At 65.2% G+C, this 25,494-nt stretch overlaps 8 protein-coding genes across 8 annotated transcripts; 7 read left to right on the top strand and 1 right to left on the bottom strand.

Annotated features, from left to right (window-relative positions):
• Positions 1-93: 93 nt before the first annotated feature.
• On the top strand, positions 94-597 carry EMIHUDRAFT_224291 (hypothetical protein; the record flags this gene model as incomplete). Its single annotated transcript, XM_005790915.1, has 3 exons — positions 94-125; positions 268-292; positions 355-597. The coding sequence occupies 3 exons, from the start codon at positions 94-96 to the stop codon at positions 595-597; spliced, it is 300 nt and encodes a 99-aa protein (XP_005790972.1).
• Positions 598-2,428: 1,831 nt separating this feature from the next.
• EMIHUDRAFT_43207 (hypothetical protein) lies at positions 2,429-3,142 on the top strand (the record flags this gene model as incomplete). Its single annotated transcript, XM_005790914.1, has 2 exons — positions 2,429-2,665; positions 2,843-3,142. Coding segments are annotated over 2 exons (537 nt in total), but the record flags the coding sequence as incomplete, so codon positions are not given.
• Positions 3,143-3,774: 632 nt separating this feature from the next.
• Lhcf39_2 (light harvesting protein) lies at positions 3,775-4,451 on the top strand (the record flags this gene model as incomplete). Its single annotated transcript, XM_005790913.1, has 3 exons — positions 3,775-4,077; positions 4,159-4,257; positions 4,335-4,451. Coding segments are annotated over 3 exons (519 nt in total), but the record flags the coding sequence as incomplete, so codon positions are not given.
• Positions 4,452-7,657: 3,206 nt separating this feature from the next.
• On the bottom strand, positions 7,658-8,026 carry EMIHUDRAFT_224285 (hypothetical protein; the record flags this gene model as incomplete). The annotated part of the gene is made up of 1 exon (XM_005790912.1): positions 7,658-8,026. The coding sequence occupies one exon, from the start codon at positions 8,024-8,026 to the stop codon at positions 7,658-7,660; it is 369 nt and encodes a 122-aa protein (XP_005790969.1).
• Positions 8,027-8,138: 112 nt separating this feature from the next.
• On the top strand, positions 8,139-9,625 carry EMIHUDRAFT_440057 (hypothetical protein). The gene is made up of 4 exons (XM_005790911.1): positions 8,139-8,693; positions 8,813-8,879; positions 9,099-9,195; positions 9,456-9,625. The coding sequence occupies exons 1-4, from the start codon at positions 8,248-8,250 to the stop codon at positions 9,524-9,526; spliced, it is 681 nt and encodes a 226-aa protein (XP_005790968.1). The 5' UTR covers positions 8,139-8,247; the 3' UTR covers positions 9,527-9,625.
• Positions 9,626-13,455: 3,830 nt separating this feature from the next.
• Positions 13,456-14,590, top strand: EMIHUDRAFT_440053 (hypothetical protein). The gene is made up of 4 exons (XM_005790910.1): positions 13,456-13,598; positions 13,690-13,985; positions 14,062-14,215; positions 14,287-14,590. The coding sequence occupies exons 1-4, from the start codon at positions 13,494-13,496 to the stop codon at positions 14,314-14,316; spliced, it is 585 nt and encodes a 194-aa protein (XP_005790967.1). The 5' UTR covers positions 13,456-13,493; the 3' UTR covers positions 14,317-14,590.
• A 3,295-nt stretch (positions 14,591-17,885) lies between these two features.
• Positions 17,886-19,821, top strand: EMIHUDRAFT_440051 (hypothetical protein; the record flags this gene model as incomplete). The annotated part of the gene is made up of 6 exons (XM_005790909.1): positions 17,886-18,389; positions 18,425-18,538; positions 18,956-18,982; positions 19,060-19,215; positions 19,289-19,734; positions 19,757-19,821. The coding sequence occupies 5 exons, from the start codon at positions 17,886-17,888 to the stop codon at positions 19,406-19,408; spliced, it is 921 nt and encodes a 306-aa protein (XP_005790966.1). The 3' UTR covers positions 19,409-19,734; positions 19,757-19,821.
• A 706-nt stretch (positions 19,822-20,527) lies between these two features.
• Positions 20,528-23,682, top strand: EMIHUDRAFT_224278 (hypothetical protein; the record flags this gene model as incomplete). Its single annotated transcript, XM_005790908.1, has 4 exons — positions 20,528-21,544; positions 21,752-23,096; positions 23,201-23,351; positions 23,418-23,682. 4 exons carry the CDS (start codon positions 20,528-20,530, stop codon positions 23,680-23,682), a joined length of 2,778 nt encoding a protein of 925 aa, XP_005790965.1.
• Between the last annotated feature and the right edge of the window lie 1,812 nt (positions 23,683-25,494).

The raw sequence follows: 25,494 nt of genomic DNA, 5'->3' as shown, positions 1-25,494 counted from the left end.
TTGTACCCGTGCTGGCCGGATTCCTCCTCCGAACAACTCAAGTTCGATCGGCCCCAGTCTCGAACTGGCAGCCACTATCTCACCGGAGGTACCATGTCCGAGGAGGCCACCGGCCAAAAGCGCATGTCTTGAAGGTCCGATACTGGAAGCCCATATAGGCACCTTACAAGACCCCACCATCCCTCCCTTGGGTTACGTGTTGGCTTTCTTTCTTTTCCCCACCAAATCGGGACTGCCGCTCGCGCGCGCCGCTGCTGCCCTCGCCAGCAGCCGCCGCGGTCGCAGTGCCATCGTGCGGACTGGCGGTCGACGCGCTCGGCCTCCGCTGGCGGCTGCCGCAAGAGCGGCTGCTAGGCGCTGGCGCTGGAATTAGAGCCGCCAGCCGACTTTATCTGCCCCATCACGGCGGAGGCCATGCGCGACCCGGTGATGGCGGGTGATGGGCACGCGTATGAGCGGATTGCGATCGAGCGCTGGCTCGCGATCAGATCGACGAGCCCGCTAACGGGCAAGGCGCTTGAGAACACGGGCGTCTTCCCCAACCACATGCTGCGGCGGCAGATCCGGGAGTGGCAGGAGCGCAGCAGAAGCACCTGAACACTCGCGAACCGAGAGCGCCGAGATTTCAATCTGTGAGGCGGCTGCGAGGGAGGGCAGCGCGATCGGACGGTGTTGGTACCTCACCGCGCCGGCTGCGTGTTCTCTCTCGCGCGTATGTTACGTACGCCCTCCTCTCTGGTCTATTCTCTAGCCGGGGGGCAGTCGGAGAAGGGGCAACTCCGTGCACTGACGGTCGGGGCCGTCTCAGAAACCACGCCTGCGTGGATCGTCACACCAATCCTCGCTACCCAACGCGGCCAAAGGATATCCACCTCGAGAACCTCGAATAAATACAAAAAACGGACACGCCAAACGAGGGGTGGGAGATTAAGGCAGTCGAGAAAGATTGATTCTGCATTCATTGGGTGCGCTTCTCAGCTCCCCGGCCCTGGATGTGAGGCTGATGACTGCACTCCAAGTGCTCCAAGTGCATTCTCGCCCCTGTAACTATTGATATTGATTATAATTGACAGCATCCCCTCTAACTATTGACAAGATATATTGAGGTATTGATCACTGATTTTCACCTCCAAAAGCGACATTTGTCCCAAAAGTCGCCTAGATGGTGGCTGAAATCAAATTATTCGCGGATTCCGAGCGATTTTGAAGCGATCCAAGCGAATTTGAAGCGATTTGGGTCCATTTTGAGCAATTTTAGGGCATGTGCAAGCCCGGGATGGACATAGAACAATGTCAATATATTGAGCCCCCCTTAGCCAATCCAGGCCCTGGTCCCTCTAACTATTGACATATATATTGATATTGATCGCACCTCTAACTATTGCAGCAATATATTCAATATTTCTCGACTGCCTTAGTGGGAGACGGACACATACAGCTACAGGGTCCCCACCTGTAGAGGGTAGACAGCGTCCTAATCTAAAATCTGAGGATTCAGGATTGAGGCATCGCTTCAGTGAGGCGAAAGTGAGTTTATGGATGTGTGAGAACGGTACGGGACACGAGGAGTCACGCGGACCGACTCGTCGGCGACTCTGCTGCACGGCGTTTCAGAATTTTTCTCAGCGTGAGCGAGACGTGGAAGAGTGCCACCGTTGGGTAGGACGGGTCGGCCCGGAGTATCAGAGTAGCCGTCGTGGTCGCGGCGAGCAGCGACGGCCACTCCGGCGCCGCGTCGGCAACATGGGAGCATGTCCACCGCCACTTCGCGGTCGCAGCGCTGTTGTCGCCCGAAACGCCGCATGACCTCTGGCGGGCCAAAGATCGACTCGCATGTCGATTTCGACTTGACGGCAGCATGGAGGCATCACGTCTCCATGCTGCCGTCAAGTCGGTGCCAGTCTGCGGCGACCACAGCGCTTGCAGGAACATGCGAGCTTTTCAGAGTCAAGCGATTGCGCGAAATCCCAGAGAAAGGTAGCCGAGTGGTGGATTTTGGGGCGCTGGCTACCCCCTACTCAGCCTAACGCGACGCGTCCCGCTGCGTGAGATGGCGCTGCCGCAGTGTTGGCGCCGCGATCAACCGCGCGCCAGCGGCCACCACCGCGCGGTGACGCATTTGTTTTTTTTTTTGCAGCTCTCAAAGTCGGCGGTCGGAGGCGGCAGAGCACGTCAAGGGACACAGGCGTCTCGTGCATAAACGTTGTCGCACCACTCTCTGGAAAACACAACGCGGAGGCGGCAGAGCACGTCCACTCGTAGTCGAGGGCGGCGCAGGCGTCTCGACAATATGGGTTGCGCCGCGAGTACAGCCGCCGCCGCGAGGGATAGCGCAATGCGGCGGTTGAGCCGGGGCGCGGCGCCTACAGATGGGCCAGCGGCGCACAGGCGGATAAGTTCGAGAGTGTCATGCGGCGCAGACGATGTCTACGAGGGTGAGTACAACGCAGGTCTGGCCGAGGGCCGCGGCGTCATGAGATACGCTGACGGCGACTCCTACGAGGGCGAGTGGAAGGCGGGCCTGAAAAATGGGCAAGGCGTTTACCGGTCCGCCAACGGGGACGTCTTCGATGGCGAGTGGAAGGCGGATATGATGGAGGGGCAAGGCATTTTCCGGTTTGCCAACGGCGACGTTGACTCGAACTCCTACCATCAGAATGAAATCGTCGGCGAAGGCATCGTGTGGCTCGCAGACGGGCGGAAGGCCTGGCAGCTGCAGGACGGAGAGCCGGTCGAGGCAATCTCGCTGGAGGAGGCGCGGCGGACCGCCGAGCGGCTCGGGCTCCCCATCCCCTCCCCGCTGCCCGCCGACGCCAACGTCTACGAGGGCGAGTACAACGAGGCGGGGGAGCGGGAGGGGCGCGGCGTCATGCGGTACGCCGATGGCGGCGTTTACGACGGCGAGTGGAAGGCGGGTAAGCAGGACGGGCGCGGCGTCTTCCGATACGCCCACTTCGACGTCTACGAGGGCGAGTGGAAGTCGAGCTTGAAGGAGGGTCGCGGCATTTACCGGCTTGCCAACGGCGATGTCTACGACGGCGAGTGGAAGGCGGGCAAGCAGGAGGGGCGCGGCGTCTACCGGTACGCAAACGACCGCGTGGAGTCGGGCTCCTACAAGCAGGGCGCTGACGTCGGCGAGGGTGTTGCGTGGCTGGCAGGCGGGCAGGAGGCGTTGCGGCTGCGTGGCGGGACGGCGGTCGAGTCAATCTCGCTGGAGGAGGCGCGGCGGACCGTCGAGCGGCTCGGGCTCCGCGTCCCTTCTCCGCTGCCCGGGGGGCGCACGAGCGCACAGCTTGGTTGCTAGAGAGGGTTTGTTGTTAGCAGATCAAGACACATAGCTCACACAAAATCACAAGTGTCTCCTTCCACCTTCGTACTTCGTTCGTGTTGTATGTTGATTCTTTTTTCATACAAACGTGGTCCCTTGTCGCAGTCACACATACACACCGCACCGCGCCGCGCGCACACGCCCACCGCCCCGCTAGTGCGAAACAGTTTTCTTTCTGTGAGGGAATTTCCTATCACCTTCACAATCTCGCGTGTCATCCGATTGCGGCTTCGACATAGCTCTCAACTCGCTGCCCACGAATCTGACATCATGGTCCTCTCGCTGATCCGTTTCGTCGCACCGATGCGGTCCGTCAACATCGTCATGCAGGAGCCGCCGTCGTTTCAGCAGGCCCGCCTCCACCGCCCTCGAGTCCGCCGCCCTCGCCGCCGCCGCCCAGCCCACCTCCGCCGCAGGCCGACGAGGTCGAGAAGGCCGCCGAGGCCGCCGCCAAGAAGGGCGAGTTCTGCTACGGCCTGCCCGGCTCAATCGCGCCGTTCGAGGAGTTTGACCCGTTCAACCTGTCCGCCGACCTCACCTTCGACCAGGTTCGTACGTGGCGCGAGGCCGAGCTCGCGCACTGCCGCGTGGGCATGCTGGCCGCCGCGGGTTTCCTCGTCCAGGAGAAGTTCCACCCACTGTTCTCTGGCGACGGCGGCCCGGCCATCGAGCAGATCCCCAAGCTGCCCGTGTTCATGTGGTTCGCGATGACGCTCGGGATCGGCATCTGCGAGGCGTACCGCGTTCAGGTCGGCTGCTCCCATGCCGCCTCCGCAGCGCTGCGGTCCAAGCCTGTGCACCCACGCCTCCCCGCGCGTGTATGTCCGCAGGTCGGCTGGTCCAACCCCAACGAGCCCGACCACGTCTTCCAGAAGCTGAAGCCCACCTACGTGCCAGGGGACATCGGGCACGAGCGCCTCATCAGCCATGTCGTCCTCCTTCGCCCCGACACATCCATCGGCCGTCGCCCTCCCCCCTCTATAGGTGGGACCCGCTCGGCCTCAAGCCGACCGACCCGGAGGAGTTCAAAGTCATGCAGACCAAGGAGCTCCAGAACGGCCGCCTGGCTATGCTCGCAGCTGCCGGCTTCATGGCTCAGGAGGCGGTCACCGGCGACACGTGGGGCGCTTACTGGGTGCGCAAGCGCGGCGGGCCAGCCTGCTACCTCACAGGTGAGATCCCCTCCCGCTCTGTGTTAGGTGCCCGAGTTTGGCGAGGGCGCCGCGGCCTTCTAGCCGAGCTGTCGTCGACCGCTCACGACGGAGAAGGCTGCCCACAATTTAGACCATCGCAGCGGGAAGAGCTCCCGTCATGTGTGAGCCCCTCGATGTTTTGGTCTTTTTGCATGCGTGCCCTCTTGGTTCGTGAGCCCCCTCGTCTTTCCCCCGCTGCATGATCCTTTTCTCGCGGGGGTTGTTGCATTGTTGGCGTGTTGAGAAGAGACCATGGTGTACAGTATGTATGTGCATCGTGCATGTGGGTTGCTTTTATATGTAAAGCCGTACAGTGTGACACTCCTGTGTGTCTTGTCGTTCTCACTCGGACAAAAAAAGTAAAATATTTTACTTCCAAAACCCGGACGTGCCTCCACCGGCACGCCGCTTCCGACAGAGGGTGATGGAAGGTTCGACGCACCCCCATACTGGGCGGAGAGGTCCCAGGAAACAAAGGCCTGGGGCTGCTGTCCGCCCCGCCCCCACTTGCTAGGGGGTAGACAGGCCCCAAAATCCACCAGTCTGGGATTTCGCGCAATCCTTGACTCTGAAAAGCTCGCATGTTCCTGCAAGCGCTGTGGTCGCCGCAGACTGGCTCCGACTTGACGGGCGCATGGAGACGTGATGCCTCCATGCTGCCGTCAAGTCGAAATCGACATGCGAGTCGATCTTTGGCCCGCCAGAGGGATATGCGGCGTTTCGGGCGACAACAGCGCTGCGACCGCGAAGTGGCGGTGGACATGCTCCCATGTTGCCGACGCGGCGCCGGAGTGGCCGTCGCTGCTCGCCACGACCACGACGGCTACTCTGATACTCCGGGCCGACCCGTCCTACCCGACGGTGGCACTCTTCCACGTCTCGCTCACGCTGAGAAAAATTCTGAAACGCCGTGCAGCAGAGTCGCCGACGAGTCGGTCCGCGTGACTCCTCGTGTCCCGTACCGTTCTCACACATCCATAAACTCACTTTGGCCTCACTGAAGCAAGCCCTCAATCCTGAATCCTCAGATTTTAGATTAGGACGCTGTCTCCCCTCTACACTTGCCCTGAGACTGCACAGGATAGCGTGCCCCGACGAACGGCGACACATAGCGGGGGACACTGCGCCGGGGGGTATGGCGTATGCCTAACTTTGGGTGGGTCGCGTTCCCATGGTAGCTGTGTGGCTGAGGCCCTCGTGCCGCTGGCGTACGTCCACCCCCCCTTCGGAGGTGGTTCGGCAAGCGGCTGACCCCTCGAGACTGCACACTATCAAACTATTAGCCGAATAATGTACCTAATTATTAGAGATTTAGGTACATTATTCGGCTACTCGTTTGATAGTGCATTGGTGCTTGGCGGGAGGAGGGGGAGAGGGAGGCCCGGTGGGAGGAGAGGGAGAGGGAGGCCCGGTGGGAGGGGAGGGAGAGGGAGGCCGCCTTGGGCTCTTCTCCTCCCCCCTCCCTGGGCTCTTCTCTTCTCCCCTCCCTGGGCTCTTCTCCCCTCGCCTCCCTGGTACTCTCGGCCTGGTTACCGGAGCGTCTGCTCTCAAGCAGACGCTGGGGGGACACTCTCGCCCGGAGGCGGTACGCACGACCCGGAGGCGTGTGGGGCTGGGGGGGCGCCGCGCCGCCGCCGCCGTGCCGCCTTCTCCCGCTTTGACCTCCCCCAGCTGCTTCTCCTCAAATCAACCTGTGAGCTTGCGAGGGCGGCGGGGGTGGGAGTGCTCTCGGGCGGCTTGTGCGAGCGCGCGCGCCGCGGCACGAGATCTCTTCCGCGAGGGCACGGTGGGTCGGGTGAGTATCTCGCGCGCTCGCACTATTTCACACGTTATATGAGGCACTGCCCTTGAGTGCCTTTGCAGTACCGCCAGCGGCGGTGGTCGAACCGTTCGCGGTTCGAGCCGGGAGCTTTTGGCTCCCGGATCGAAACTCGGGTGGAGGGTTGCTTCGCGGTAGCGAACGCGAGCGACGCGAGCGCGCGCGTGTGCGCGTGCGCGGCTGCAAGGCGAGGCGCAGGCGCAGGCGCTGGCGCAGAGGCAAGGCGAGGCGGGCGGCGGCGGCGCGCGATCGTTCCTTTTGCCCGGGTGAGGCGTGGCGAGCGCGTCGCGTGGTGATGACGCCGCACGCGGAGAAGCTCTTGGTGACCCACCGCGGTGGCAGCGAGCCAGAGCGAGCAACCTGCCGCATGACGGGTTGACCTCGAAAAAGATTTTTTTCCGTTCTCACTCGGACAGGATCACGAGCACGACCAGGACGTGACCTCGTGAGTCATCCAGTGAGCGACAGCATTGCTGCGAAAAAGTAGATGAGCACGCCGGCGTCAAGAGTAGCGGTCAAGAGTAGCGGGCCTCGACTCACCTTCTACGACTGGTATCCTTCTTCTCTACTACTCAAGCAGGTGCGTGGGCGCGCGCGGCGGCTACCTCGTCCCGGGCGGCCTATAGGCTACGTGTGTCGCCGCGCCTTTTTGCGCCGAATAGCGAGTTTATTTCGTCGAGTGAGTGCGCCGCGCCCCGCGGGGCGCGGCGGAGATGGGTGGGTGCGCCGGTGAGGGTGTGCGCCGATGGCGCTTGGCGGCTCTCACTATGACGCCTGCGCGTGCTGCGCACACGTCAGGGCTCAGGCGCACGTGCGCCGGTGGCGGCGGTCGCTTCGTTCCGCTCCGCTGCGGCGCGAATAGTCTTTACGGAAGCGCTCATCTGTAATGTGTAAACTCTCCCTCTCGCGTGCGTGCGTGTGGGACACACTATCACTGCTAGTCGTAACGAGTGAGACTGGGGGACCCCTGTGGGCACCTGTGTGTTGTGGCGGCCGGGCGTTTTTTTTGCACCATTGCGCATATTTGCATGTTGGGCGGCCAGCTGTGCCACATGTGGGCGGCGCGGCGGCGGTCGGAGCCTTCAGCTCAGTGTTTGTCGACGGTCGAGAGGCAGTCGAAGGTATCCAGCTTGACGGTGCGGACCAGCGATCTGTGGCGCGCAGCCTTAGCGATCTCTGCGGCAAGGACGTTACATACAACATAGGAGAGACACGGTACGGCTCTACAAGCAGAGCCGCGTAACACGTGCTGCGCACGGACGCTGCCCGGCCTTTCATCGCTGCCCACCACTACTACAAAGGCCACACGCGCGTTGCTCACGCAACGGCATCGACATGCATCCACGGCTCTGAATCCGGCCCACTTGCGCTGCTACGCAAGAGCAGCACCAGAACGCCCAGCACAAAAAAGGAGCCGACGCCGAGCGCAATGACCAGAGCCGTCGGCGGAGCCGTCGACGAGTGCTGGTCGGGCGTGGCCGGCCGCGACGGCGTCGAGCGGCCGCCATCGTCGCTCTCGATCGAATGGTATGCACGTGCGGCAGGCGCTCTCCTCCGCGCTGCCGACTGCTCCGGCACCGCCGCATCCGAGCGCGCTGCCTTTGCCGCCTGCTGCTGCATGAGCCAGCGGCCCTGGTCCGTGCCGTACGCTAGCCGCTGCCGGTAGTCGGGGATCTCCTCCTCCATGGGCCAGCTGAGACGGCAAAGTGCCGCGCCCCACTTGACTTTGCCACCGCTCGTTTGGCGTGTCCGTTGTATTTATTTATTTATTTGCCACCGCACAGCGTACGCGGCTCGCGTTTTCTTGCTTGGCCGTTCGGCTTTGTTGTTTGGGGGCTTGGCGCCTGAAGCTCGCGTGCCCGCGCTCTGCACGTCTTTGGACTTCGCGCTGCTCTCTATTGTACAACATGTGCCAGCAGCGCCCGTCGGCGCTGCGACGCGAGGAGCGAGGCCACGCGGCGCTCGGCGAGGGCGGCGCCGCCTCGAACGCGGGCGCCGCCGCCGCCTCCAAGGATCCACCTCGTCGGAAGTGGTCGTCCGGCGCCGAGTTTACGATCGCCTGCATCGGGTACGCGGTGGGACTGGGCAACTTTTGGAGGTTTCCGGCGCTCTGCTTCAACAATGGTGGTGGCGCGTTCCTCGTGCCGTACACGCTAACCCTGCTGCTCATTGGGATGCCCATTTTCCTGCTCGAGCTGGGGATGGGGCAGAAGTTTCAGATCGGAGGCGCCGAGCTGTGGAAGCGGGTCCACCCCTCCCTCGGCGGCCTCGGCGTCGCCTCCATCACCGCCACGGCCATCGTCGCTGTCTACTACAACGTCGTCGTCTGCTGGGCGCTCTGGTACTTCTTCCGGCGCGCCGCACCCGAGATCTAGCCAACCCTCCCAGCGCCGCAGCTCCCGGCACTGCTCTTGGTCGGTCGCGCCGCCGCCGGACCTCTCCGCGACGCGAGCCCTCCCTCCTCCGCCGCAGCTCCTTTGCCTGGGACGGGGTGCTGCCGTGGGCCGAGTCTCGTGGCGGAGCCCTCCAGTTCTGGGAGGTGCGCTGCGTGTAGCTGACAGAGGACGGGGTCCGACAGAGAAGGGGTCTGACAGAGGCGAGTCGGACAGAGGACGGGGTTTGAGAGAGGACGGGTGTAGGGATGGCGAGGCCTGGTAGGCTGCCGCCGAGGGTACCACCGGCAGGCTGCCTCCTCGCCGCATGGCTGCCTCTTTCCCAGCAGCTGCCTGCACCTCATCACAGCAGCAGCTGCGAGCAGGTGGACACGCTGCACTGCCGCCCCGCCCAGAACCTCTCCTCGGCCGCGCCAGAGACATGCGCGTGGGGCGCGGGCACGACCTGGCCGCAGGAGCCAGGCGTCAGCCGGGCCCTTGCCCCCCCCACCCCCCGCCCACACACACACACACACACACACACACACACACACACACACACACACACACACACACACACACACACACACACACACACACACACACACACACACACACACACACACACACACACACACACACACACACACACACACACACACACACACACACACACACACACCTCATGGCATGTGTGTGGAGGAGCTGACCTGCCCTCCCCTCCCCTCCCTCCCCTTGCCCAGGCATCGCTCGGCCAGGCCCTCTACGGTGGCCGCTCGTCGGCTGCCTCGCCCTCGGCTGGGTGCTCGTCTAGTGTGAACGGCGTCTCTTCACACCTGCCGCTGTGAACAGGCTGCCTCGCCCTCGGCTGGGTGCTCGTCTGGCTCTGCGTCTGCAAGGGCGTCCACTCGGCGGGCAAGGTCGAGGCCCACGCCGAGATACGGGGAGATGCAGCCGGGATGTAGCCCCGCACCCAGTGTCGCCTCACCCAGTCCGTGCCCGCCGGCAAGGTCGCCTGGTTCACCGCCCTCTTCCCGTACGCTGTCCTGCTCGCGCTGCTGGTGCGGGGGCTCTCGCTGCCTGGCGCACGCAAAGCCTGTGCACGTCGCCGCACGCCGCGAGGAGTGAGGGATGGGCGGCTAACGGACGAGACTAGGCGCGCACGTCGGCCTCAAGTGGTACCTGACCCCCTCCTTCGACAAGCTGGCGGAGCCGCAGGCGCGAGACGCGTCTAGGGCGAGGAGAGCCCAGCACGCCTCAAGGGGCCTCAAGAGAGACCCTGGCCAGAGCAGCCGTGCTGTAGTGCGAGCCTCATGCACGGCGGTGCGGGCGGCAGGTTTGGGTGGCGGCGGCATCCCAAATCTTCTACTCGACTGGCATCGGGTGGGGCACCCTCCCCGCCTTCGCCTCGTACAACCGGCACGACCACAACTTCGTCCGCGACGCGTGGCTGGTGCCCGTGATCAACTGCGGCACCTCCTTCCTCGCCGGCCTCGCCGCCTTCTCCGTGCCGCGAACACACGCCCCCCCCCTCGCCCTCACCGCCGAGCGCTGTGCACCAGGCCTGGTCGTCTTCTCCGTGCTCGGCGACATGTCGCAAGAGACCGGCGTCCTGCCCGCGAGATGCAGATCCTAAAAGGGAAGCGGTGACCAGGAACCAGCAACAATGAGCGAACAGGCGTCCCGATCGACGAGATGCAGATCGAGGGGTCCGGCCTCGCGTTCGTCGTCTACCCGCAGGCGATCGCCAAGCTGCCCGTCGCCCCTCTGTTCGCGCTGCTCTTCTTCACGATGCTGCTCTGCCTCGGCCTCGACTCGGAGTTCTCCATGGCGCGAGATCGCGCGAGACCGCGCGAGATCGCGCGAGACCGCTCGAGATCGCACGAGATCGCGCGTGGTCGAGAAGACACGCACACAGGCCACGGGAGCGGTGACAGGAGCGGCGAACAGGAGTGGTGGGCCCGCGTCTCTTCACGGTCGCATCCCTCTGCAGGTGAGACCATCCTCATATCTCCCATATCTCCCCATATCTCCCCATATCTGCAGGTCGAGACCATCCTCACCGCCGTCGACGACGCCGGCGTCGGCCAGAACTACCCTCGCGCCGTCAAGGCCGCGGCCGCTTGCCTCGCCATGTTCGGCGTCGGCCTGCTCTTCGTCACACGCGGCGGGCTGCACTGGCTCGAGCTGGTCGACGGCTACGCCGCCAATCTGACTCTCTTCATCGTCGGGGGGGTGGAGTGCCTCGCCGTGGGGTGGGTGTACGGCGCGGACCGGTTCGCCGCCGACACGCTCGAGATGGCAAAGACCAAGCTGCCAAAGGCGCTGCCCTGGACCCGACGAGCACCGACTCAGCGCCGGCTCACAGCTAAGAGACGCTTCCCCCCCCCCCCCCCTCCAAAGGCGCTGCTGTGGAACTACAAGCTGGTCGTGCCGGCGCTACTCGCCGTGCTCACCGTGCAGGCGTTCGTCTCCACCGCGACGTCAAAGGTCCACTTCCCGCCGTACGCCGTCGCCCTCGGCTGGTGCCTCGCCCTCGCCTCGGCGCTTCCCATCCCCCTCCTCGCCATACGCCCGCTCTGCTGCCCGCCCCCGTACGCCTCCGAGGGCCTCACGTCCCCGCGCGAGAGGGCGGGTCTGGTGGGCAAGCTCGCCGCCAGCCTGCACCGGCTGTCGAGGAGCCTCTCCTTTGGCGCCTCCTCGCGCGGCGCCTCCTCCGCGCCCGCGCCGAGCGGACTGCCGCCCGAGCTCTCCACGGAGCGAGCAGATGTCGAGCTCGCAGCGGCGCGGGAGGTGCGGTGAGGTTAGAGCAGTGACCTGGGCGCGCTCGTGAGCTGCTGCTCCTGTTTTGGCTTGTGATTACGTGGTATGCACATACAGGTCTGCGTGTACTCTACGTCTGCGTGTACTTACGTCACACGACACCAACAAATAGAGCCGAGAAAAAGCGTCATGGTCAATCATCAGGCCACGGCTGCGGTGGTGTTGGTGTTGGTGTTGGTGCTGTCCCTTTGACTGGAACGCAACCGGGCACAACGCCGTAGCTGTTCTCGACAGCAACAAGTATCTCCTCGCATGCGCTGCGGACTAGCCCAGGATGTTCCCAAAACGCATCGGCCTCCTGTCTCTCCGGCACGTCTGTTGTTGAGGGCGGCGGCTGCGCGAGCATTCTCAGGGCAGCAAGGCGTGTCGGAATGACGGAAAGGCGCCGCGGCGAAAGCTGAAACGCCTCGCTGGGCGCGAACAACAGAAGGAGCGGCACGACCCGAGACGCCACCATGGATGGTTTCGAATGGACCGACAGACACGTCCCTCCATTTGAAGAACTAGTGTGGGACCTGCGGCGGTACCCGTCTCTGTTGTTCGGGCAGTGAGAGACGCAGGATCTGCACGCCAAAGTGGGCCACTCCGCATTTGCATTTTGGTTTTGGGTTGTCGGAGATCATCCATCAGCTCTCATGTCTCATCACAGTCAGTCACGTCAGTCAAAGCAGTCGTGGCACGTGGAGCAGTCGCTGCATGCAACGGCGCCGCCACACGCTCCGGACGACCCCGACAACCGACACACTACGCACAATGGGAGGCTATCGCGCACGATCGGGCATCGCGCCGCAAACAACTCGCCGCACAGATGGGGGGGAGGCAGAATCCCACACACACCCGAGCAGCACAGACACCTTACACGTCAGCGCTCGCTCGATGTGGCCGGCGCTCTCCCCTCGGTCCTATCTCGCCTTTTCAACGGCGGCGTGCGGCCACGCGCCGCGCCGAGCCGGTCTCGGCGGGAGACCTCGGAGCCGCACGCGATGCGGGCATGCGCGATGGCTCCGTTGGCTCCGTGCCTAAGGCAGATCGATTAGGGTGTGAGCTGGGCAGCCACCGTTTCTGTACCCGCTCGATCACGTGCAGGCCGTCGGAGGCCGCGCTGGATGGCCCAGGGCCGGCGGCGGTGAAGGCGTCCGTCGATGAAGGGATGTCGTCGAGGGAGCTATCGTCCTCCGCGGCTGGTGCACCGGTCCAGTTGTCGGGAGTTCGAGATCGCAGTCGCCCGTTGACGAACTCACGGAATGTGAGCGACTTGGTGCACGCTGGGTCGAGCATCATGACTCGCACCTCATCCTGGGCGAGGAACTCGCCCAGGGACCAGCTGTTGGCGTCGCCGTTTTGATCGAGCTGCATCCACTGCATGGTTTCGTAGTCAAGCGTAAACGCCCAGGAGTTGGTGCCTGGGTGACTTGCTGATGAGAGCGCCTTCCAGGCGGGTAGTCGTGCCCCTCACCTACGGTCATACGACGGCGTCAGAGGGGGGGAAGGGGCGCGAAGCGTGAACATGGAGGCAAGCAGGTGGTGGGCACCTGGCCAAAGCCGGCGACCTCAAAGTTGTCGTTGCTTGTGCGGAGCGTGAAGGGGACCGGATCGGCAGCAGCGCGGGCGGCAGCGGCCGGAGAGGCCGGAGAGCCGTCCGACGGAGGCCGGTCGTGCATCGGCGCGTCGGCCGTAGGGGCCGTGGGGGGCGGCATCCATCGCTGCGGGTCGCTGCGGGGTGCGGGCCGACGATTGTGGACTGATCGATCGTCGGCGGGCGGTGTTCAGGTGGGACGTCCTACGTTAAAAGAGCGTCGGCGCCGACACGAGAGACTTATAAGGGTAGATACTCGGCAAGTCCGGACACGCCTCTCGCGATTCGTAAGAAGAAGGAAAAAGAAAAAACCCGCCACGGCTGCACCGACGACCATCCTTGAGCCCTGGACGCTGACGACGCCGAAGCCCTCTATTCACCCATGTCTCGCGCAGCCATCCTCTTCGCGCTCGTCGCAACCTCCACCACGGCCGCTCCGACCGTCAACGCGCCGGATGAGAAGGGCTTCTCCTTTGGCTCAGGCAATGTGCGCTGCTGCCTCGCCGCCCACCGCTTGCGCGCCTTGCCCACGTCGCCCCACGCCACGCCTCGCCCACTCTTCGGCCTCATCCCATCAGAGCATCGGCGTTGGCGTAAACGTCTTCACGATATCGACCAGCGCCTTCATCGACGCGTGCTGTGACGTCGAGCCTTTTGCGCGCTCCATCGTTGGCAAACAGCTGTGCGGCTGTGATGCAAACAGCTGCGAACAAACGGCTCGCCACGCCATCAACATCCTCTCCAACAACGAGCTCGGCGTGGAGACCAACGTATTCGCCATCTGGTGGTCCAAGGTCGTGTGCGCCGTGAGGCCTGGATCGAACGACTGCGAGACGGCTGCAGAGGACGCGGTGACGGCGACGGCGGCGGACAGGCACGCCATCCGCACACGCCTTGACCCTGACACTGTGCTATCGCGAAGCTCACCACACCACATCCAACCCACGCAGTGGCCAGATCACCTTCAACTTCCTCTCCAACAACAAGCTCGGCATCGGAGCCAACGTCTTCACGGCCGCGGTCGAGTCCTTTGTGCAAGCCTGCTGCGACGCCGGTCTCTGCCCCGAGGAGTCGCCCTCAGTGCCGCCGCCGTCGCCACCGCCGGTGCCGCGGCTGTAGTCCGAGCCAGCCACTAAGAGGCCGAGCGCCTTCTCATACGGCACGATCTGTACTAGGCGGGAGAGGCGCCGTACGACCCTCCGTAGGGCCCCTTTCTGCCCGCAGCGCTGCCAGCGGGGGCGGACTACGGGCATCGCTTATTACTCCGTGCTGAAGAAGCTCCCACAGCAGTGTCGCTGCGATACTGTGTCCCAGCACACCGTGGCGCCGGTCACAAGCGCGCGGCGCTCAGAACAGACGACTCTCTACTGTATATTAGATCGTCGGTGTTCACTATCAGAGCCCCCCGGGCCCCGGCGCGCACGGCCGCACGCGCGACGATGTGTCATTTAAGTTTCTGCATCACCGTCAATTACGTACAGAAAGCGAGGCGTTGACACCCCCAGAGAGGCTTAACACCTGGCTCGCCGATGCCTTCCCATCGGTAGCCCGCCTGCCTCTCGGGCCTGATCTGTTCGAACGGACCGCACGATGCCGATACGAGCCGACCTCCAGGCGCGCCTGACCATCACCGCCCGCACCCGTTGATCGAAAAAGGCGCGGTCCCAGATGCACTCCGGCCAGTGCCACGAGCAGCGCGGCTGGAACATGCAGGCCTGCAGGTTGAGCGCCTTTGACTGGCACCTTCCAAACAGCGCCGAACCGTTGGCAAAGACGGGCAGCAGCCGAATCGAGCCGACAAAGAAGATGTCGTCCCGCCGTACCACCAGATCCATCGGCGACGCGGTGCCGCCCTGCTCGCCTCCTCCAGCAGCCCTCTCGTATTCAGCCCTTCTCTCCGTCTCGAGGTCCTCCGCCAACGGCAATGACCGCACGGCGTCGTCGCCGCAGTCCTGGCTGAAGCAGAGCTTGGAGCCGTCGTCCGCTGCCTCGGGGGGAATCGGGGTGGGCTTTCGCGCGGCGCGAACGACGCCCTCCTCACGCGCCACGCGGGCGAGGGTGCGCTCCCACGCGGCGAGGGGCGGAATGCCCGCGAGGGCCACGTCTGGCCGATGCAGCACGAGGTGCCTGTACGGCTTGCCCAAATCGATTGCGCGCTGGATCATCGGGCCGCACTGCGCGATGCGAGACGCGGCGAGGCGGTATCGCGAGGCGGCACAGTGGGTGCACTGCCGCCCTCCCAGGTCCGCAAAGCAGCTGGGCCAGCCGGCGGCGCTCTCCCGCCCAAAGGGAGGCACCTCGCACAGCACCGAGGACGAGTTGAAGTCGGTTGGCCTCGCGCACGCGGCCTCGCTCCCCTCCGGCAGCGGGTGGCGGCTGATGATCGAGTCGACCGGTCGTAGGACGCGAATGGCCTGGGCGAGGGCCTCCTCTGACGGCGCCGCCTCCTCTGCGTGGTGGTGAGCGGCATCGACAGGCTCCGCGCCGAGGTTGAGGTAGATGTCTGCGCAGCCGGCGCCGACGCCGTCCCACACCTGCCGCAGACCTGAGACCACCTCGAGCCTCGCCGCACTCCGAAGCTGCCCCACGATGCACACCGCCACCAGCGGCTGCGCGCAGCCGCTTGGCGAATCTGCGGCGACGTCTCCGGCACCTTCCGCTGCTGGACTCGAAGCATCGCCTGGCACGGCTGATCTGGGCTGCCTGCGCCGCCGGGTTGACTCTCCAATCTCACTGGGAGAGGACAGGCTGCTGCTTCGGGAGCCTGGCCCCTCTTCTGAGCAGGCTGTTGTAAAGTTTGCGAGCGGCACCTCCGCGACAGCGTTCGAGTTTGTCGTGTCGGAGCCGAGGCCGGCCACTCTCAGCAGGGGCGGGCAGACGACGGAGGAGGCGCCGGGCTGCCAGAACTGGAAGACGTGCGTGTCCACGTTCATGGTCGGGACGCCGGGAAGGCTAAGATTGTTGGCGAGGTACGCGCCGCACTTCCTCAACGGGCGGCGTTCCCACGGGTTGAGGCACATGAGGTGGGCGAGCACCTCCCGCGCGCCCTGCTCCGAGGGGAAAAGGAGGGCCGCAAAAGACCAGCCCTTTGGCAGCGGCGTCAGGGTCGTGTGCGCGTGCGACGCGGCAGGCAAGCGCGGTGCGCGGCACTCGGGGTGCGCGGCGAGGTCAAGCTCTCGATGGTGCAGGGCTACGACCGCCGCCTCAGCGGGGGGAGGGCCGTGCAGCGAGCTGCAAGGGTGTGGCAAGTCGACCAGGTCAACGTCATCCTCGGTGATGAGACAGGGGAACCTCTGCTCGTCGATGGCGCGGAGCAGCGCGCTCTGCCACGAGTAGTGCACGCACAAATGGCCTTGCAGCAGCCCCACTCCCGGCGGCGCGGCGTCGCGTCCGTTGCGCTGGCAATCAAAGGCGTCGAGAAAGGCGTGCGGCACATGAATCGCGGCGGCGCGACGCCGCATGAACGCCCTGCGGTCGGCTCTCCGCGGCAGTGAGATGGTGTAGATTTGCCGCACGCCGTAGTAGCGGAGGTAGTCCTTTGCGAGGTGACGCCCACTCGCACCGGCGGCCTCGTCAACACTCGCATCGGCGGCTCTACTAAGGGGGAGGTTTGCAGCGGCCTCCATTGGTCCTCCAACGCCACAGTCGCAGATCTGAGCCTTCTTGAAAACGCCCTCGAGGAGGTACGTCTCTAGTTTTGCCTTAGGGGTCAGGGCTCTCTAGCCCGTAGCCCGATACCGATCATCCGGCTCGCTGGGTGCGCTTCTCAGCTCCCTGGCCCTGGATGTGAGGTTAATGACTGCACTCCAAGTGCTCCAAGTGTACTCAGGCAGTCTCGGGCAATGAGTCGAACATACTAAGACAGTCATACTAAGTGCACCTAAAGGAGCAAGGCATAGCTGTGAAGTGGTCTCCACTGACAGACCCCCTCGTGCATCGGCCTGAAGGTGCCCATCCGATACTCGGACCAGCTAGTAACAAACTTTCGCACGCTCAGCACCTCGATGAGGTCACATATGGACCACCAAGAACTGGCACGGGCTGCAGATGCAGCGCTTGTCTGTCGTTCTCCACACCGCCGTGGCGTGGCAGACAGACGGTGAACGAGCTAGCTAGCGTGCGGGGACAGCGGCATTTGTGCACGGTGCTAAGTGCATTGCCGTTCTTAACGGAGTCGCTTAGGCGGCTCCGGTGGTGTGCCTGTGTGCTGTGATAGTACTAGCACGCGCCAGTTCGCACCTGTGTCGAGCCTGTCTGCTGTGAGAGAGAGTTATGGATTAAATTCTTCTTGCTTGTCTGTCGTCCTCCACACCGCCGTGGCGTGGCAGAACGGTGAACGAGCTAGCGTGCGGGGAGAGCGGCATTGTGCACGGTGCGGAATGCATTGCCGTTCTTAACGGAGTCGCTTAGGCGGCTCCGGTGGTGAGCCGGTGTGTGTGCCAGTCCGCGCCAGTCCGCGCCCTTGTCGTGCCAGTGTGCTGTGAGAGAGGCTGCAGGAAGAATTCTTCTTGTGTGTGTGCCAGTCAGTCCGCGCCAGTCCGCGCCCTTGTCGTGCCAGTGTGCTGTCTGTGAGAGAGGCTGCAGGAAGAATTCTTCTTGTGTGTGTGCCAGTCCGCGCCAGTCCGCGATTGATGGGAAGGCGAAACACAGTCCGACCAACGACTGGGACACCAACGCGGTATGGGTGGACGCTAGACGGGCGAGTCCGCGCCCTTGCCGTGCGCCTCAGAATTCTTCTTGCGAGTTTGCCGGCCGCAGCCACACACGCCTGCACATGCTCTCCCTCGGCCTCGCGAGCGCCGCCTACTCCTCCTCCTCCGACCTCGCGCAGCCGACCGTCCCCACGGAGCGCCTCTCCTCCTCGCCCGACATCTGGCTCACCAAAGGCTTCCTCTCGCCCGCCGAGGTGAAGCACCTGCGAACAAAAGTGCCGGCCGACGAGGCGGCGTACGCGCCGTGCATCGGCCAGGTGGACGAGTTTGAGTCGAAGCGGTGCGCCTTCGTCCCGGTGGCGGGCGACCCGCTCGCCGAGGCCCTCGTCGCGCGGCTCGGCGAGGCGTGGCGCGTCGACACCTCGCGACTCGTCGCGGCCGGCCTGCCTCTCATCCGGTATCTTCCCGGCGCGCCGCCGGTGGGGAAGCACGGCGACGAGGACCGGCACGGGGTGGTGCCCAACGCGACGCTCGTCCTCTACCTCACCGGCTCCGACCCCGCCCACCCCGCCGGTCAGACAATCTTTCCCGAGGCGCGCCGCCGCCGCTCCCTCCGACCTCGGAGTGTGGCGTCCCTTCACAGGGTGCGCGTGGTGGTCAGGCGGGCGTCGCCGTCTCCCCGACGCCGGGCGCCGTCCTCTCCTTCTCCAACCTCGACGCCTCCGGCGCCCCCCACCCCAACGGCCGCCACCTCGTCAGCGCCGTCCCGCGCGAGGCTTCTCGGGCAGCAGATGCCGAGAGAGCACACCCTGTCTCCCAGCTCTCTCTCTCTCTCTCTCTCTCTCTCTCTCTCTCTCTCTCTCTCTCTCTCTCTCTCTCTCTCTCTCTCTCTCTCTCTCTCTCTCTCACTTGTCTGCGCTCTCGGGCTGCAGATGCCGAGAGAGCACACCCTGCATCCCAGGCTGTCTCGACAGCACTTGTATGCCAGGCTGTTGTCTCGACAGCGCCTTCTCTTCCCTGCTGCGGGTCCGACCCACCCGCAGCCGCAGACGTGTGTGTGTGTGTGTGTGTGTGTGTGTGTGTGTGTGTGTGTGTGTGTGTGTGTGTGTGTGTGTGTGTGTGTGTGTCCAGCATGCACTGCGCCTCTCAATGCTCCCCCCTCTCAAGAACCTTCTCGGAACCATCCCCGCAGGCGGAGAGCGACCGGCTCGTCCTGCAGGTCCCGCTCGCCCACCCGGCTGCTATCTCGGCTACATCTCGGCTACATCTCGGCTACATCTCGGGTATACATCACAGGTCCCGCTCGCCCACCCGGCCGGCGGCGCTCCTCCGCACGCCTACGCGGAGCACGTCTCGGGCAACAAGAAGCCGGGCGAGCACGAGAAGCTGCACGGCAACGCGCAGCAAAAGGGCGCGTACGCAGCGGCTGTCGCCGCGGGCATGTCGATCGCGGTGGCCTCGACGGGCGGTTTGAGGTGCGCAGCCGCCGTGAAGAGCGCCTCTTCACGCGCGGCGGTGTGAGCAGGTTGCTTTCATGGCGGCCAAGGCGGGCAAGTTTGAGGCCGGGGACGCGGCGTCGCTGGAGGCGGCGGCCAGGGCGACCAACGAGTTCGCCGCCGACGATTTCAAGACAAAGGCGGCCTGAGGGAGGGCCTGGCTTGCCTGTGGAGGGGCGGCCCCTGGCTCCTTTCCAGACTTCTACACCCCGTTTGTGTGACAGCTGCAGAGGTCGAGAGGGAGGCGAAAGCAGCGAGAGCGGCACCCATGTACACTGAAGACGCGCCGGTGTTGCGGTTCCTGGCCCCCTTCGCGCGGCTCGTCATGCCAGCATAGCACACAGGCGCCCACGATGTAGGTAGAGCGCGTGACGGCGTGACGGCGTCGGTGTCCACTCGCGCGCGAGCAACGGGGGGCGAAAGTCTGTGACTGTCCGCAAACGCCCTCCAAGCCCCCGGCCCCCCCTGGCCCTGCACAAGTCTACGGCTCTACCGACAAGTCTAATAACTTAGACACGCTCTGAGAAGATTTTTTGCGACTGTTTGAAAAACTTGGAAAACGCTCGGCGCTCGCGGAGCCTACAGGGAGTCGGCCGGCGCGAAGCGACGACCGCCGAGCTTTAGGTCGCCGACGGCCGACATCCAGCCGGAGCTGCGAGTCCACACGGAAGCCTCTAGGGCGAATTCACTGTGATTTCGCAGAGACTACCTCATTTGCTGCTCCCCCCATGAAGGGGGGTTTGTGTGGGAAGCCAAGGGAGGTTAATGGCTTCCCACATTTGTGATGGGTCGAAATCGGCCCGCCGATTGATGGTCGAATCGGTGTAACGAATCGAGAGAGAGAGACGCGAGGGCCCAAGAGGCCCGTGGGCTCGCCTGCAGAGCGTCTCTCTCTTGCCATTCTGCTTGTCTGTTTTGTGGCCTCTTCTCTCGTCTGTCGGTGTTTTGTTGGGGTTGGAAGGGGTTGGCACGGGGGTGGAAGGCCACCTCCAGAAGCAACAGCAACGTGTTCGAGCGTCAACCATATTCGTCGTCGGGAAGTGGTTCCGATACGTGATTCTGGTAGGCTGGAACACGCTGACGGTAAAGAGGCCGCAACGCATGGGCTTAGCGGATCTCTCAAGGAGATCGCTACAGCACGGAGCAGCGTCAAGGGAGCTGGCAGAGGTTGGAGCGACTGCGATGTGGAGGCAGAGCCAATACTTGCTCAAGTTAGTCTTGACGCTGCGGACGACAGGATTTGCTGGGGCGGCATCACGCCGCCTGGCATGTCTCGGCGCGGCGCCGAGGCACAGAGCCGCTGCGATGCAGCGGCGGCAAGGCACGGCGGCGAAAGCACCATCGCCGGGCAGTCTCGGGGTGGCGTGGAGGGCCACTCGAGCTCTGCCGGCGGGGCGGCCGCCGCTCACGGGCACGCGACGCGAGGAGGCGTCGCCGAGGGCGTCGAGGAGGCGCTCGACGAGGCGCGGCCGCGGGCCGGGTCCTCTCGGAGCCGCGGAGGCGCCGCTGCAGGCGGCGGCGGCGAGAGCGAGGTCAGCAGGCAGAGCGGCTGTGGCGGTGAGGGCCATACGGGCTCTGCTGCCGGCTCGCTCGCCTCTCTCGAGGACGCGACGGCCGGGACAGCCGTCGCTGCAGCCAGCGGCACCGCGCCGCCTGACGAGCCGCGTCCGTGGACAGCGGCGAGCACCCGCTGCTGGGCGAGGGCAGCGGCTCAAGTCGGCGTCGATGGCGCCGTCGCCGCAAAGCGTGATCGAGATCGCTTTGGCGGAGGCGCGAGCGACGCGGTGCACGACGAGGGGGCGAGCCTCGTCTCGGTGGGCGGCGGCGGGCCGCCTGGCATGTCTCGGCTCGGCGCCGAGGCACAGAGCCGCTGCGAGGCAGCGGCGGCAGCGCGCGGCGGCGGAGGCACCATCGCCGGGCAGTCTCGGGGTGGCGTGGAGGGCCGCTCAAGCTCTGCCGGCGGTGCGGTCGCCGCTCACGGGCACGCGACGCGAGGAGGCGTCGCCGAGGGCGCCGACGAGGCGCTAGGCGAGGCGCGGCCGCGGGCCGGGTCCTCTCGGAGCCGCGGAGGCGCCGCTGCAGGCGGCGGCGGCGAGAGCGAGGTCAGCAGGCAGAGCGGCTGTGGCGGTGAGGGCCATGCGGGCTCTGCTGCCGGCTCGCTCGCCTCTCTCGAGGACGCGACGGCCGGGACAGCCGTCGCTGCAGCCGGCGGCACCGCGCCGCCTGACGAGCCGCGTCCGTGGACAGCGGCGAGCACCCGCTGCTGGGCGAGAGCAGCGGCGCAAGTCGGCGTCGATGGCGCCGTCGCCGCAAAGCGTGATCGAGATCGCTTTGGCGGAGGCGCGAGCGACGCGGTGCACGACGAGGGGGCGGGCCTCGTCTCGGTGGGCTGCGGCGGGCCGCCTGGCATGTCTCGGCTCGGCGCCGAGGCACAGAGCCGCTGCGAGGCAGCGGCGGCAACGCGCCGCGGCGGAGGCACCATCGCCGGGCAGTTTCGGGGTGGCGTGGAGGGCCACTCGAGCTCTGCCGGCGGTGCGGTCGCCACGCACGGGCACGCGACGCGAGGAGGCGTCGCCGAGGGCGTCGACGAGGCGCTCAACGAGGCGCGGCCGCGGGCCGGGTCCTCTCGGAGCCGCGGAGGCGCCGCTGCAGGCGGCGGCGGCGAGAGCGAGGTCAGCAAGCAGAGCGGCTGTGGCGGTGAGGGCCATGCGGGCTCTGCTGCCGGCTCGCTCGCCTCTCTCGAGGACGCGACGGCCGGGACAGCCGTCGCTGCAGCCGGCGGCACCGCGCCGCCTGACAAGCCGCGCCTGTGGACAGCGGCGAGCACCCGCTGCTGGGCGAGAGCAGCGGCTCAAGTCGGCGTCGATGGCGCCGTCGCCGCAAGGCGTGATCGAGATCGCTTTGGCGGAGGCGCGAGCGACGCGGTGCACGACGAGGGGGCGGGCCTCGTCTCGGTGGGCGGCGGCGGGCCGCCGAGCATGTCTCGGCTCGGCGCCGAGGCACAGAGCCGCTGCGAGGCAGCGGCGGCAACGCGCGGCGGCGGAGGCACCATCGCCGGGCAGTCTCGGGGTGGCGTGGAGGGCCACTCGAGCTCTGCCGGCGGTGCGGCCGCCACGCATGGGCACGCGACGCGAGGAGGCGTCGCCGAGGGCGTCGACGAGGCGCTCGACGAGACGCGGCCGCGGGCCGGGTCCTCTCGGAGCCGCGGAGGCGCCGCTGCAGGCGGCGGCGGCGAGAGCGAGGTCAGCAGGCAGAGCGGCTGTGGCGGTGAGGGCCATGCGGGCTCTGCTGCCGGCTCGCTCGCCTCTCTCGAGGACGCGACGGCCGGGACAGCCGTCGCTGCAGCCGGCGGCACCGCGCCGCCTGACGAGCCGCGTCCGTGGACAGCGGCGAGCAACCGCTGCTGGGCGAGAGCAGCGGCTCAAGCCGGCGTCGATGGCGCCGTCGCCGCAAAGCGTGATCGAGATCGCTTTGGCGGAGGCGCGAGCGACGCGGTGCACGACGAGGGGACGGGCCTCGTCTCGGTGGGCGGCGGCGGGCCGCCTGGCATGTCTCGGCTCGGCGCCGAGGCACAGAGCCGCTGCGAGGCAGCGACGGCAACGCGCGGCGACGAAAGCACCATCGCCGGGCAGTCTCGGGGTGGCGTGGAGGGCCACTCGAGCTCTGCCGGCGGTGCGGTCGCCACGCACGGGCACGCGACGCGAGGAGGCGTCGCCGAGGGCGTCGACGAGGCGCTCGACGAGGCGCGGCCGCGGGCCGGGTCCTCTCGGAGCCGCGGAGGCGCCGCTGCAGGCGGCGGCGGCGAGAGCGAGGTCAGCAGGCAGAGCGGCTGTGGCGGTGAGGGCCATGCGGGCTCTGCTGCCGGCTCGCTCGCCTCTCTCGAGGACGCGACGGCCGGGACAGCCGTCGCTGCAGCCGGCGGCACCGCGCCGCCTGACGAGCCGCGTCCGTGGACAGCGGCGAGCACCCGCTGCTGGGCGCGGTCAGCGGCATGGATGAGGCGACAGCCCTATCGTCGGGCAGTTCCTGGATGGGGGTCAACCGCACTGGAGCTTGGCCGGTGGCGCAGTCGCAGTGCAAGGACCTACGATGGTGATGGTCGCGGCCGTAGAAGACGTCGCGCTTCTACTGAGCTATTGGAGGGGCACTCGACACAAGGGTGGGCCCTCGCCTCGAGGTGGAGGTCGCGGCCGATTCACGCGCGAGACGGTGGATCGACCTCGACAGGATTGGCGATGGGGTTGTGCTGTCTTCCTCCTCCTCCGCCGTGTGCCGGGGAGTCGATCAGGCAGTTCACTTTGGGGGCTACGGGTATCCCCCCTGGCTATACTTTGAGATTAGGCATCAAAAGTGGTTCACAGTGGAGGCGGTCGCCGTCCTACAGGGAGTCGGCCGGCGCGAAGCGACGACCGCCGAGCTTTAGGTCGCCGACATCCAGCCGGAGCTGCGAGTCCACACGGAAGCCTCTAGGGCGAATTCACTGTGATTTCGCAGAGACTACCTCATTTGCTGCTCCCCCCATGAAGGGGGGTTTGTGTGGGAAGCCAAGGGAGGTTAATGGCTTCCCACATTTGTGATGGGTCGAAATCGGCCCGCCGCATTACATTGATGGTCGAATCGGTGTAACGAATCGAGAGAGAGAGACGCGAGGGCCCAAGAGGCCCGTGGGCTCGCCTGCAGAGCGTCTCTCTCTTGCCATTCTGCTTGTCTGTTTTGTGGCCTCTTCTCTCGTCTGTCGGTGTTTTGTCCCACCCTGAGCATACTGCCTAGTACGCAAGTTAATGACCAGCATTGCTGCCGGGGGCATTCGAGCCGCCACAGCCGGTGTGCGGCTGTGCACTGCCACCTGCCCGCGGCTACGCACATGTGCGCTCGCATTGGATGAGCCCTGCTGATGGACCTGCGTCGCCTAGCTGCACGAGAGCACTGCCGCAGGCGGCGGCCGTGGCATACACTGCGAGCGAGCACACTCCGGTGCAGCTGCGAGGTGCAGCAAGAGCACGTCGTTCCTGCCTCTGATGCCACTCTCGCAGCTTGTAGCGCGTCACTCGCGCATGCTCTCCAGGAGCTATGGCGGGCGCGTGTGTGGGGCTGTAGCCTGTGTTTGGCCGGTTCTGACCCGTTTACTATCAGTACGAATGCGGCGGCCTCCATTCGTTCTTTCTTTTTTGAGCTAGCCTCATGTTATGAAACAAACGCAAGGCGGACACACACCCATGACGCATCGCTCTCGGGCCCACAGACATCCCGCACACCCGCCGCCCCCGCGCGCGCCCCACCCCGGCCGGGAGAAAGGGGAGTGACAGTTTGGGATGGCAACAGTAGGTAGGTAGGTAGAAAGGTGAAGAACAGCCAGTCGAGATACCCCTCACTCCATGCGCGAGAACGCAAAGAGAAACCAGGGTTCCGGCTCCTACCCGGATAGGGGGTCTGTCGGCACTGGCTGGCCCCTCCCACCCAGATAGGTAGGTAGGTTGGTCTTGTTTGGCCCAAAAGGGCCCTGCAATAGGTAGGTAGCCCATATTTTCATCTTTTTTCGCTTCGCTGCGCGGCCTGGGGATAGGTAGGTAGGTAGGGCGTTTTGGCGCGAGTCAGGTAGGTAGGTAGGTAGAAAGGTGAAGAACAGCCAGGCTCGGACTGGACACCAACGCGGTATGGGTGGACGCGAGACAGATGATGACGACACGCACGAACGACACACAGACACAAACAAGCTCACAAGACACACAGCCAGCTGGCTGCCACACACCCTGAGTTGGCGTACACATAACTCAGGGCCACATTCTTCCTGTCGCCCCCCCCAGCACTCTCCAAGGTGCCAAGAGAAACAAACAAGGGCACAACAAACAACAGACGACAGGAAGCAACGTGCGAGGCTAGAGCAGGCTTGCTCGTCCTCTAGCAATCTCCGCCGACCGCGAGGCCGGACTAGACCGTGTGTGGGGTCATGTGAGGTGTCTCTGGTCACTCTCCTCAGGGGCTAGCCGCCAGCGGCCAGCCCTATCTCGCACTCACAGGCAATGACAATCCAATGTATGAGTGTATGCAAGCAGAGGCGCGTGTGCTGGTTCTAGATCGCACGCCGTGGGAGACAGCGGGACATCCATTCCCGTTGGAGATGGAGCTCTTTCTGCCGGAGACCGCCCCCCTCCCCGAGGGGGGGATTGTTTGGTCCTAACGGAAAAACTTGTAACCCCCCATTCCGATGGGAGGGACGCCAAGTTCCACCGGAACC

Source organism: Emiliania huxleyi (assembly GCF_000372725.1).
Source record: "Emiliania huxleyi CCMP1516 chromosome Unknown EMIHUscaffold_117, whole genome shotgun sequence".
In the NCBI taxonomy this organism is placed as follows: Eukaryota; Haptophyta; order Isochrysidales; family Noelaerhabdaceae; genus Emiliania; species Emiliania huxleyi.
Note: the sequence above shows the minus strand (reverse complement) of the source record. Positions and strands in the feature narration are given on the sequence as shown.

Bases quoted from the DNA above. Each gene is read 5' to 3' on its own strand.
- EMIHUDRAFT_440057 (XM_005790911.1), top strand. From the start codon at position 8,248: ATGTGCCAGCAGCGCCCGTCGGCGCTGCGACGCGAGGAGCGAGGCCAC. The intron at 8,880-9,098 runs GTGCGCTGCGTG...AGCTGCGAGCAG, and splicing joins GAGCCCTCCAGTTCTGGGAG to GTGGACACGCTGCACTGCCG. The intron at 9,196-9,455 runs GCGTCAGCCGGG...CCCCTTGCCCAG, and splicing joins GACCTGGCCGCAGGAGCCAG to GCATCGCTCGGCCAGGCCCT.
- EMIHUDRAFT_440053 (XM_005790910.1), top strand. From the start codon at position 13,494: ATGTCTCGCGCAGCCATCCTCTTCGCGCTCGTCGCAACCTCCACCACG. The intron at 13,986-14,061 runs GCACGCCATCCG...CAACCCACGCAG, and splicing joins ACGGCGACGGCGGCGGACAG to TGGCCAGATCACCTTCAACT. The intron at 14,216-14,286 runs GTGCCGCGGCTG...GATCTGTACTAG, and splicing joins CGCCGCCGTCGCCACCGCCG to GCGGGAGAGGCGCCGTACGA.